The following is a 12319-nucleotide window of genomic DNA, read 5'->3' on the forward strand; positions in this document are numbered from 1 at the left end:
TGTTTTAGTTTCAAAAATTTTTGTATGAGCTCGATTTAGTCCTGACCCCTTTTCTAAAGCATGATTAAGGTCTCGTTGACCTATATAAGGGACTCTATAATGATGTTTGACTATGTTTGTGGATGTTGATATTGAATTGTTTGCAAATTGTTTCGATTTGTCCGGTAATGCCTTTAACCCTAATCCAGCGACGGATACGGGTTAAGAGTGTTACATAGAGTGCGCATGTCGATTGTGTTAGCCTATTGTTTTAAGTGTGGTGTACATCTTCCTTCATTAAAATAAAATAAAAGAATGAAAACTATAATGATATTTTGGGTTCAAATCTCATATATGTATGTAGTTTTTTAAAGTTTATATAAAAATATAAAAAGACAAAAGTATTCTCAAAATAATATTTATCAATTTATAAAAATAATATTTTCCTTGTAATTTTAACAAATGAGTTGATGGATGACACATCCCATGATATGAGTGAAAACAATTATGTAACAAATATATTTATAAAGGCACTGTTAGCTAATTGTTGATTGCAGTGGCTGGTTTGACCAGCTAGTTCTATTAACGGTTTATTTAAAAATGTTTGGTAAAACTTAGTTGATAATTGAATGTTGAACGTTGATATATGTAAAATAACAAATAAGGGTATGCCACATTTTATTGGTAAGTATTTATTTATTTATAATGCTTTAGCCTTTATCTAGTGAAATTATTGAAATAAAATACTACTACTAAGGAATTAAAATATTCATTATAGAAATTAATTAGAGAATATTTTAAAATTTTAAGTAAACAACGTTCTTTATTTGTAAATATTAACATTGTAGAAATTGATAAATATTAATAGTGTGTCAATATAATTATAAATTATATTCTTAGTGATAATTATGTCATATTCTTAATATGTAAACAAGTGATAATTATACTACACTTTGAATAAATTTGGCAACTAGCATATTTTAATTAATATAAACTTACATAAGAAATCATTTTACACAAGTAAATTAAAAATAAATTAATAGTACAAAAATATTCAAGAAATAAATACACGTGACAAAGAGAGAAAATTTTGAACAAACATAATCAAATATATTATTTTCAATCAAATGTAAAAAAGTATTTTCTGCTTTTGAAGGTTTTAATTCAATAAACTATTATAAACCTACACTCACCAAAGTAATGTATATATATTTTAGAGTTTATAGAAAAATAATACATTTGTTGAGTATTAAACTGAATTGAGATTTGATTAAATATATAATATAAATATAGATTTAGAGAGTAGTATAGTGGCATAGTAGATAATAGCAATCTTTTTTATTATCTTAAAGGGATGCGAGGAATGGGGTGGGGTTATTAACGGAGCATCGACGTGTTAAAGTCAATCGGGAATAAGACACATGTATTTCATGCATTACCCTTTCCCTTTCTACGTTTTGTCTTATCAGTATGGTAGGTGAAATAATAATATGATTAGAAAAATGGAATATTATAGCAAATCACCCAATTTCACATTCACTCATCTAATTTATCCAAGCAGCCCCTCTTGTATCCTTTTTTAAATCAAAGTCGGTTTACATTACAGCTCCTTTACTTCCACAACACTTCCAAATCTTCTTTTTCTCTTTACTTTGAAAAAGCTTACAACTTTCTTCCAAATCTTTCTTCTTAAACTTCTGGGTTTTTCTTTATACGACCAAGCAAACGCCTCATTGCTGTGTCGAAAGCACAAACCAAACGGAAAAAATTAAGCTCCCTAGAAGGATTGGGAAACTTGACCAGCGAAAAGAGGCGACTTTGATGCTAAGTCATTGTTGCTTGAAAGATTCCCCCATCTTGGGTTATTATTAGAGAAAAAAAGTTTCTCCTGGAAAGATGAGGGAAAATTCTTGGTTTTTAATTTGCATGTGGGTTTTGTTAGTGGGGAATTGTTTGGGGAGGTTTGTGGTGGAGAAGAACAGCTTGAAGGTGACTTCGCCGGAATCAATCAAAGGGGTTTATGAGTGTGCGATTGGGAATTTTGGGGTTCCTCAGTATGGGGGTACCTTGGTTGGCACTGTTGTTTATCCTAAAGCTAATCAAGGCGCTTGCAAGTCCTTCGATGATTTTGACATCTCTTTCAAATCAAAGCCTGGGGGATTACCCACTTTTCTCCTTGTTGATCGTGGAGGTCTGCCTCTTTTTTCTTCCTATTTCTTATTTTTTATCTATCATAGATTCTCCGATTTTGGAAATAAAAGAATCGGACTATGCTTTTATTTGGCCTTTCTATTTATGTAATTTATGGTATTAAATGTTAGTAACCCTACTTAATTTTGCTGGCAGTTGACACTTGTTAAATTTAGCATTGCCCTCTGGTTTCAATTTGGTAGTTCTTAGGGATTTGAATTGGCTTTCAGTTTTTGCTCTTCTCAAAGAGCTTTAAATGCACGTGCTTATCATCTTTAACTTGGCTGTTGTGGCAGATTGTTTCTTCACCTTGAAGGCATGGAATGCTCAGAAAGCTGGAGCTGCTGCTATTCTTGTTGCTGACAGCAAGGATGAGCCCTTGATTACCATGGATACCCCTGAAGAAGAAAATGCTAATGCTGAATACCTGCAGAACATCACCATTCCATCAGCCCTTATCAGTAAATCACTAGGGGACAGCCTCAAGAAGGCCCTTAACGGTGGGGAGATGGTTAATATGAATCTTGACTGGAGGGAGTCACTTCCTCATCCTGATGAACGGGTTGAGTATGAGTTCTGGACAAATAGCAACGATGAGTGTGGGCCAAAGTGTGACAGCCAGATAGAATTTGTCAAGAACTTCAAAGGAGCTGCTCAAATACTTGAGCGGAAGGGCTACACTATGTTCACCCCCCACTATATAACTTGGTATTGCCCTGAAGCTTTTATTTTGAGCAAACAGTGCAAGTCACAGTGTATCAATCATGGGAGGTACTGTGCTCCAGATCCTGAGCAAGACTTCAGTAAAGGTTATGATGGTAAAGATGTGGTGGTTCAAAATCTTCGCCAAGCTTGCTTGTTCAAAGTTGCCAATGAAAGTGGAAAGCCATGGCTTTGGTGGGATTATGTTACGGACTTTGCTATCCGCTGCCCGATGAAAGAGAAGAAATATAACAAGGAGTGTGCAGATAAAGTTATCCAAGCCCTTGGTAGGTTAATGCTTTACTTGCAATGCTCTCTATTATATATGATTCTTAAAATGTGTCGCACAATATTGCTGCTGCTATACTGTTCTGAAGGTGCTAGTGTTGCATTTTGATTGATTTTATTTCTTCAAAAATGGAGCATATGACCATTGAATTGGTTCCTTCTTTCTGGAATGAGCAATAAGTAATTTTTTCTTCCTGTTTACCGAAGTTGAAGAAAAAGGATTGTGTAGTAGCGCTAATGAATTTATATACATTTACATGTGCACCTACCTGTATGTGTATTTTTATTATATATGTATGTAACTCTGATTTTATTGGGATCTAGAAAAGCAAAAGAATTCTTATTTGCCCCTGGAAATGTTTGATTACTTAAGTAATCTGTTATGGGTTAAAAGTAAGTTTGTGTCTTTACATTTGACATGTGTACTTATGTTTATCGTATGTCTTCCATTCTCTGCTTTATAGGTGTTGATCTCAATAAAGTAGACAAATGTATTGGAGACACTGAGGCTGATGTGGACAACCCAGTGCTGAAAGCTGAGCAAGATGCACAGGTGAGGCAATTCTTGAACTTTACAAGTTAAAAAGAATTTGCGCAATCCTACCATTGAGCTTCTCATTTATGCTGTAATTCTTATTTTAGATTGGAAAAGGCTCCCGTGGAGATGTAACTATACTGCCAACCCTTGTGATAAACAACAGACAGTATAGAGGTATGAATCAAAATTTACTGTCATTGCCAGCAATTTGCTTGTTTGAATTACCTTCGTAACAACATCTTTTCTAATGGATTTAGGGAAGTTGGACAGAGGAGCTGTTCTCAAGGCAATTTGTGCAGGTTTTCAAGAGACCACAGAGCCAGCAATTTGCTTAACTGAAGGTTATCATCTGTTGTGCTTAATTTAGAGGCATTCTCTTCTTGTGGTTTGCTTTGAAACATTTAAATTTTCTGGCATTAACCTATCACCATTTTTTCCCATGCTATTTAAGTTATAAATTTGTATTTTTGGGTAGAAACTATATTAAGATGATACTCATTATTTCACTATAAGTTGTCCTTGGCAGATATACAAACTAACGAGTGCTTAGAAAACAATGGTGGTTGCTGGCAGGACAAAAGTGCCAACATAACTGCATGCAGGGTATGTATGTTACTGGAAATTTTTTGCAGGTCAGCTATTTGTTCAATTTAACCCTTTTGCTGATGCCCCTTTTTTACTTGTAGGATACCTTCCGGGGAAGAGTGTGCGAATGCCCGTTAGTTAATGGTGTGAAGTTTTCTGGAGATGGTTATACACATTGTGAAGGTTGGACTTGACGGTTATAATTAATGCTAAACAGAAATTTGCATTTTACAACTCCTTTATGCTTAGTTCCATCTGCTTTTCTGATTAACAGCTTCTGCGGCTTTACGCTGTGAAATCAACAATGGAGGATGTTGGAGAGAAACACGGGAAGGAAGGACATACTCTGCTTGTATTGTGAGTGTCTCTCTGTCTATCTCTTTATTTATCTCTGCATCATTTTCCCGGTTTCTTAGTTATTTGGTTCTGGAATGGAATGTTCAGGATGATCATTCACATGGTTGCAAGTGCCCATACGGATTCAGGGGTGATGGAGTCAAGAGCTGTGAAGGTACTAGGATACTTTTACATGGTTTCTTCATTTAATATCGTCAAGAGCCATTCTTAACACTTGGAATAGACTACTCATTAGATTTTTGCTTTCTCCTTTTTGTCAACGAGTTCATTTAATATTATGCGTGGTTTTATTGATATGTGGAACATGTGAATTATAAGAGGCTTAACTGCTATTGCTACATCAGATTGGTGTTTTAGACACCATGAAGTTATCGAGATTTTGGGTGCAGTATTTTAGTTTCAATTAATGCTCTTGGCATCTAAAATAATTTGATGGGAGTTTGGTAAAATCTTGAATCACTTGTAGAGATTTCTGATTTAGGAGGAACTTTCTAGTAAAAGCTGAAGTATTGGTACCTTTTATAGGCAAGGGATGAGTGAGGTTTTTGTAAATGCTTAAAGTAAGAGTGCTTATAGACCATCTTATGATATAATTTTTTGTGCAAAGCTTTTAAATAAGAAGTGCTCCCTATTAGAGCTGCATCAAATAAGTTTTAAAGCTATACATCATTTATATATCTATTGGTGAACCATGTCTCACATTGGACTGTCTCCCAGATGTTGATGAGTGCAAGGAGAAGCTGGCCTGCCAATGTCCTGGTTGCAAATGCAAAAATACCTGGGGCAGTTATGAGTGCAGCTGTAGTGGTGGTTCATTGTACATGCGAGAGCATGACACATGTATCAGTGAGTATATGTTTGAGGCCTGCCGTGATAGTCTGTATTAGATACAAATGTTTTCATATAATGTTCTCCTGCATCTTGTAATGGGGTATAGGAGATGTCGGTATTGAGTTTAAGATGAAGCTGATTGTCCATTTAATTGCATATCATATCAACATGATGACATTCAGGATCGTAAGACCCCTCAAATGCGTGTTATTTGTTTTCAGGTAAGAATGTTAAAACAGAGGTAAGCTGGGGCTCTGTTTGGGTAATAATTCTTGGATTGGTTGCTGCTGGAGCTGGAGGGTATGCCATTTACAAATACAGAATCCGGGTAAGATTTGTCATTACTCTAATATTAATACCTATTCTTCAATAAGTTATAGATCCATTGCGGTATACATGATAAAGAGGCATCACATGGTTGATAGATGGCTTGGGGAGTGGGAATTTATAACATTATAGGTATTCATTAAAGGGTAATTCTGAACCAAACTGGGAACTCAAAATAATCTGGTTAGGCATGTTTGTCCTTTAAGTAGAAACCTAAACTACAATATCTGAAGATGAAGTGCAGTCAAATTGGTCCAAGTAGTGCATATGTAGTTGGATAGATTTTCAGTAGAAACCAAAGATGGCGATAATCAGAAGACAGTTGTCAGAATGAGACCCCCTGATTGAACTGAAATGATAGTTGGAGTGGATAACAGCAGAGAGGGGTGTTTTGATGAATTTGGACTGACATCCTTGTGTTCTTGAACTTGATGCAGAGATACATGGATTCAGAGATTCGGGCTATAATGGCACAATACATGCCATTGGATAATCAACCAAACAACGTTCATCATCCAGACATTTAAAGTGCCTCTTCTGATTGGGTTGGTTATATATTAGTAGGTTTTATATTTTTGAGTCACGTAACTTATTTGGCTTCTCTTCGACATTGTAATTCTAAATAAAGAACAATTTTCATAATTATGTGGCTTTTACATTTTATCTTCCGGCTGGATTTATTTTTGAAGAATTGAGTTCAGGGTGGGTCGGAAAATAGTTGGGTAAACTTGCCCGATATTAAGTTTTTAAAATTAAAAAAATTTAAATTTGGATCCGGATGCATCATTCTGTTCTCATCTCTATTGTTAATTTAAGCTTGTAGAAAGGTGCAGGCTTGGGCTTTTTGTTGTGCTGGATCAAAAAGTAGGATCTTAATTTGGTTACATTTCTCGGATTTTTCAAACCCTCTTGTTTGACTATCTTCATAAATTTTATTGTTTTTAAACATTATTTGATAAATTTTAAGTAAAATAATTTTTAAATTTTATGTTTATGTTTATGTTGTACTTTTAAGATAGTTTTTTTTAATTTCAAATATACAATCCTCATTTATTTGTTTAATTAAAATGTGGATTAAAATATTAAAATTTTAAAGGCAAGCTTTGCGTTAAAACGACGACTTCATTAGTTAACAGTTAAGAGTAAAAAAAGATGCAAAATTCTGGTAATGGTTAGGCTGGTGATCTGAGTGATGTGGGTGATCGAAATACCAAGAAAGTACGTTTCAAGGAAGCTGGTGATGAAGAGGAGACTAATATGGTTGTTGAGTCTGAACAACAGCCGATGGTGTCCTTTGAAGACAAACTTTTGGGGGGGAATGTATCCACCTCTTATGGAAATCTTGCAAGGAATCTGGAGAGGAATGAAGGGGATCTAGAAATTCTGGAAGGGGATGTGAATAAGTCAATGGTCAATGGCATTCTGGCAATTGCTTTTTCGGAGCGCATTAAAGATATATTGTTTAAGGAAATGGAATTGACGGTTATTCTTAAGTTGCTAGGGCGCAACATTAGTTATAATGTGCTTTATAACCGTACACTAAACCTCTGGAAACGTGCAAAATCTTTTCATTTGATGGATATCACTAATGGTTATTTTTTTGTTATTTTGTTAAATTTCAGGATATAGGGGATTATAACAAAGTCTTAACTCAAGGTCCTTGGATAATTTTTGGGCAGTACCTCACGGTACAACCTTAGACGAAATCGTTTAATCCATCTCAGCTTTACCCTAGTGTGGTGTTAGCGTGGATTCGTCTGCCAGGACTCCCGGGTTATCTGTACAAAAGACAGATCATTGAAGCTATTGGGAGTTTAATAGGGAAAGTTGTAAAATTGGACTTACAAACTGGCAACAACACTCGGGGGCGGTTTGCCCATATGGCCGTGTTCGTCAACCTTGACTGACCGCTCATCTCTAAGGTCTTGGTGGATGGGGACGTCCAACGGGTTGAATACGAATCTCTTCCGATGGTCTGCTTTAACTGTGGGAAATATGGACATGTAAAAGAGTTGTGTCTGTCGGTGGAAGTTGAAGCGGTTTTGGAGAGGTCGGAGGCGGTCTTGGAAAGAACGGAGGCCGACGCGGTGGTAGCACCGGGTGAAGTTGCTGGTGAGGGTGGGGATGGAAAGAACGTTGAATTCAGGCCATGGATGATAGTTAATAGGAAATCACGGAGGGGATCACGCGATTCTCGGGTTAACGAGGCTGCGAAAAAAGGAAAGGATTCGGTGGGATCTCGATTCTCACCGTTAATCGGGGGAGAGGTCTCAGGTGGTAGCCTCGCTGGAACTGATGGGAGTTTTGAGAGAGGGAAAGAAGGGAGTCACGCGGATATGGGGGGTATTTCTAAAGAGGATAGGAATTTAATTAAAAGGGGTTTGGGCCATTTAAAAGTGGCGAACTGTGAAGCTGGTGTGGATTCGGCTTTAATCAGGCCGGATTTGGGCTCAAGTTCAAGTGGCCCGATAGGTGTTGAGACAAGTCAGATTAAGGGATATAGTGGGCCTAAGTCTGCGGGAAAGAGGCCTGTGGAATCTAATGATTTATTTCAAAATAACAAGGACCGAATGAATAATTTTTCTAACTCTGTTTCTTTTGCACCGGCTGCAGGAGTAGAAAATTTAAAGGAGGGAGCGGCACAAGCTTGTGGGCCATCGAATGTCTTACCTGATGGACCAAGTGAGGAACGGGCTGAATTGAAGGGTCCTTTAATGACTAATGGGTTAATCCTCAATGGTTTGTATAACATAACCTCAAATGGTCCAAATATTATTTTAAATAATCAGTATGTAGGCGGATTTTCTAATATTTTATCTGAGTAGGAAATTGGGAAGGAACATTTGGGTCCTTCGGGTCTTTTGGAGAAAAATTTGGTTCTGAATAACCCATATTCGAAGGATCTAATGAATCTGTGGTTAAATTAGACGCTAATTTTTTAGATCCAAAACATCATTCAGCTGTTATTATTAAAGATAATAATGTGAATAAAACGCATAAAGGTAACAAGAAAAATATTTTAGTTAGTGCTAATAAATCTATTTTTGTTTCCAGAGGGCGTGGATCTGAGATTAAAGTTAGTAATAATCATGGTGGAGTCTCTCTCAATCGTTCTTTTAAGGACAAAGGAGGTAGATTGAAAAATGCTGGAATTGCTCGAGTTCCATTGTCAGATGCTATAAGTTCCATGGTTAACCTTATTAATTCGCAAGTTGGGCCCGAATTGGATGTGATTGGAGGTTGTGCTGAAGGACAGACTGGCGACCTTCGATCCTCTTCTGCTTGATCTGGTGGTAATTTTTACTTTGTTTTTATAAAAAAATTATTATGAATTTTACTATTTTTGTTGGAATTGCCAAGGTTGTGCCAGTTTGAAATTCCCTCGTATTTTTTGGGAATATAATAGAGAGCATAACAGCCCGATTTTTCACCCTAGTCGAAACGGTGGTTTCGGGACCACGAATCCGAGTTAAAAAAATGTTTAAAAATTATTTTCTGTGTTTGCTATGTGTGAAATTATGAGTGTTAAATTTTCATAATTTAATTGTTCGGTTTGAATGTTTGATTATTAAAAAGAGGTCAAATTGCATCAAGTGTATTTAATTAAGTATTAAAATTAGCATGTCTTTTAAAGAAAGGGGTTTAAAATGAAATTATGCCATGAATAAGTTTAGTGGACGGTGATGGATCATTTTATATGATATTTTATATATTATAAAGTATATTAGTTAATTATAATATGAATTAATTTATAATAGAAAAACAAAAGAAAGAAACATTCCTTTTGCATGTTCTTCCATATTGCCGAAATTAAAGAATAAGAAAAAGAGAAAAGCTTTCTCACTTTCGGTCAAGGAAAGCCAAAATCCAAGGTTAGTTTTAGTTTAGATTTTGATAAAAAAAGTATATTTTGAGCTTGTAGTCAAGATATGTACATAGCCCATGTGTTAATTTTGAAATTAATTCATATTATGGTATTCAGCTATGGAGAAATTTCTTGAGTTAGGTGGTGTTGATGTTAGAAAATGAAAGTTATATGTTAGATTTTTCTTTTAAAGTTGTAATAAGATTTCTATGTGATTTTGTGTATAAGGAACGAATTTGTAAAATTTTTGAATAGAGAGGGACTAGATTTTTAAATTAAATAAAATGTAAGGTTTTGAATAGGTTTAGTGAATATTCGGCTCTTGTGAATTGGGATGAGATTGAGTGTAATGTTATGATATATGCACTTTGAATTATTTTGTACAATTGTAAAATGTGAAGGGCAAATTAGAAATTTGCTTAATTGTGTAGTTGAGATTAAATTGGGTGAAATTCAATTTAATGAATTCAATTTGGAATTAATTAGATCAAGGACAAAAAGGACCAGGATCGGATCGGGGAAAAAAAAATTAATCGAATAGTCGTGAAACGTAGTTCGCCGATATACGAGGTAAGTTTTAAGCAATTAAGTCGAATTGAATTTATTTATAAATGATATACATGAATTTAATGGAAGTATATATATTATTGATAGAACCGAGTGTAACAGTGATTAATGAGATGAATAGGTTAGTATGTATTTAGGTGGTTGATGTTTAAGCTTTGTATGTATATATATAAATGAGTAGCAAGTTTGAGAGATGCACTAAACGTGCAAATTTGATACCGAGCACTAAGTGTGCGAAATCGGTCATTGAGCACTGAGTGTGCAAGTTGGTTTTAAACATTAAGTGTGCAAATTGGATTTCCGAGCACTAAGTGTGCGAAATCGGTTATTGAACACTAAGTGTGCGAGAAAATTTTTAAGCTCAAAAGATTGATTTCGGTAAGTCTCGAAACTATGAGGTATTTATATTTGAAAGTAAATATATATGTTTAATTGTGGATTATATGAAATACTAAATGTAAATCATCTATTTGGAATTTTGTATAAGATGTATAATTTGAATAGCTTTGTGTTTGAAATTGTGGATATCACATGAGAATGAAATTTCATATTAGATTCGGCCGGGAGTTTGGGAACAAGAAATGCTTTGTGGTTGTAAGTGGATATTGATGAATCCTTGTCTATAATATTTGAAATTATTATTAAGAGTTTGATCTATAGATTTATTAAAATTGCTTATAACTTACTAAGCTGCTAAAGCTTACATGGTGTGTTTTTGTTTACTCTTTGTGTTTTAGATTCTTAGTGATCGTTACGTGCTCGGGGATCCTCAGTGTATATCGTCACACTATCATTAATCTTTTGGTACTTTTGAAAACCGAACTTAAAGTTTATGGTATGTATAAGCTAAGATACCTTTTGAATTCATTATGGTTGAGATGTATATAAATGCCATGCGAAAATGGCTAACTTGATACATAAGTCTATATTATCTTGATTGTGTTTTTGTGCTTGTAATGTTTGAACATGAAAAAGGTGAAGTTGATTGTGGTTTGAACGTTTGGTTGATATTTTGGTGTATAGTAGATGATTGGTTTAAAGATCTAGCTTTATGGGAAATATTATGTTTTAAGTTATATATATATTAATAGTGGTGTATTCGACTAGGTTGCTTAGTTAATTAGATTTGGTTAAATGGCCGAATATATGTATATCTAGTTATATGTTAAACAAGTTAACTAAGTTGTAATTGTGAAAGTAGATTGGATGTATTCGGTTCTTGGGTAATGAAATTTAGAAATGTTTTGTCATTTGGAGGTGGTATATAGTTTGCCATGCATATATGATATTTGCAGTGAGTGTATTGTATGATATGTCTTGATTTTAAATAATTACCATTTGAATATTATTATGCTGTTAAAACAAGGATGATATATGTGTTATTAGTAAATCGATTTTAATACTCATGTCACAGTTGAGTGGTTAAAAAGACTCGTTATTATGCATGTGAATTGTTCAAAAATTACGATTAGGTCTCGTAATGCTTCGTAACCCACTCCGGCGACGGATACGGGTTAGGGGTGCTACAGAGCATAAGCCTGATTTGGTGGGCCTAAACGAGGGTAAATGGGCCCAAAGCTGATTCTATTATCGCCAAGCTTGGTTTTGACTTTTCGCATCGAGTGAAGGCTGTGGGTTTCTCGGAGGGCATTTTGACAGGTTGGAAGGACTCCATTTCTGTTGATATCTTCAGTAACCATTCCCAATTTATTCTACTTAGAATTTCTGGTAAGTTTTTTCGACAACCGGTTTTGGTCACTTTTGTTTATGGCAGTCCTAATGGTCAAAAGCGAAAGCAATTATGGGAAGCTTTGAAATATACTGTGCTGGGGGATGGGTCTTCATGGTTAGCGATTGGTGATTTCAACGCTATTCTTGCTTCGTGTGAAAAAAGAGGTGGACGGGCCATCAGGAAAAGATGTGTTCTCTTTAATGAGTTCATGGATTCTATGGGCTGCATGATTTGGGGTTTAGTGGGCCTAATTTCACTTAGAATAGAGAGGGAAGTTTGTGAGAGACTAGACAAAGCAATTTGTAATGACGCTTGGAGTCTGAGTCTTTTGTCCAAAGTTTTACATCTTCCAAAACTT

At 35.1% G+C, this 12319-nt stretch overlaps 2 protein-coding genes across 3 annotated transcripts; both read left to right on the plus strand.

Moving 5' to 3' along the window:
- The first annotated feature begins 1464 nt into the window (after window positions 1-1464).
- LOC108489370 (vacuolar-sorting receptor 1-like) lies at window positions 1465-6439 on the plus strand. 2 transcript variants are annotated; one of them, XM_017793881.2, is made up of 12 exons: window positions 1465-2170; window positions 2466-3158; window positions 3624-3712; window positions 3802-3871; window positions 3955-4038; window positions 4224-4300; window positions 4384-4465; window positions 4557-4639; window positions 4727-4793; window positions 5357-5485; window positions 5692-5798; window positions 6235-6439. In XM_017793881.2, the coding sequence occupies exons 1-12, from the start codon at window positions 1876-1878 to the stop codon at window positions 6322-6324; spliced, it is 1866 nt and encodes a 621-aa protein (XP_017649370.1). In that variant the 5' UTR covers window positions 1465-1875; the 3' UTR covers window positions 6325-6439. The 2 variants fall into 2 exon arrangements, with proteins under 2 accessions (XP_017649370.1, XP_052875861.1); XM_053019901.1 differs by having other exon boundaries at window positions 4557-4793.
- Window positions 6440-6581: 142 nt separating this feature from the next.
- LOC108488614 (uncharacterized) lies at window positions 6582-11239 on the plus strand. Its single transcript, XM_017792902.2, has 4 exons — window positions 6582-8536; window positions 8852-9090; window positions 10149-10232; window positions 10967-11239. The coding sequence occupies exons 1-2, from the start codon at window positions 7768-7770 to the stop codon at window positions 8935-8937; spliced, it is 855 nt and encodes a 284-aa protein (XP_017648391.2). The 5' UTR covers window positions 6582-7767; the 3' UTR covers window positions 8938-9090; window positions 10149-10232; window positions 10967-11239.
- Window positions 11240-12319: the final 1080 nt, after the last annotated feature.

This window comes from Gossypium arboreum, chromosome 10 (genome assembly GCF_025698485.1).
Source record: "Gossypium arboreum isolate Shixiya-1 chromosome 10, ASM2569848v2, whole genome shotgun sequence".
NCBI lineage: Eukaryota > Viridiplantae > Streptophyta > Magnoliopsida > Malvales > Malvaceae > Gossypium > Gossypium arboreum.

Coding starts and splice junctions, on each gene's coding strand:
- LOC108489370 (XM_053019901.1), top strand. CDS start 1,876: ATGAGGGAAAATTCTTGGTTTTTAATTTGCATGTGGGTTTTGTTAGTG. Junction 3,872..3,954: donor AAACAACAGACAGTATAGAG/GTATGAATCAAA, acceptor TAATGGATTTAG/GGAAGTTGGACAGAGGAGCT. Junction 5,486..5,691: donor AGAGCATGACACATGTATCA/GTGAGTATATGT, acceptor ATTTGTTTTCAG/GTAAGAATGTTAAAACAGAG.
- LOC108488614 (XM_017792902.2), top strand. CDS start 7,768: ATGGTCTGCTTTAACTGTGGGAAATATGGACATGTAAAAGAGTTGTGT. Junction 8,537..8,851: donor TAATGGGTTAATCCTCAATG/GTTTGTATAACA, acceptor TTTTGTTTCCAG/AGGGCGTGGATCTGAGATTA.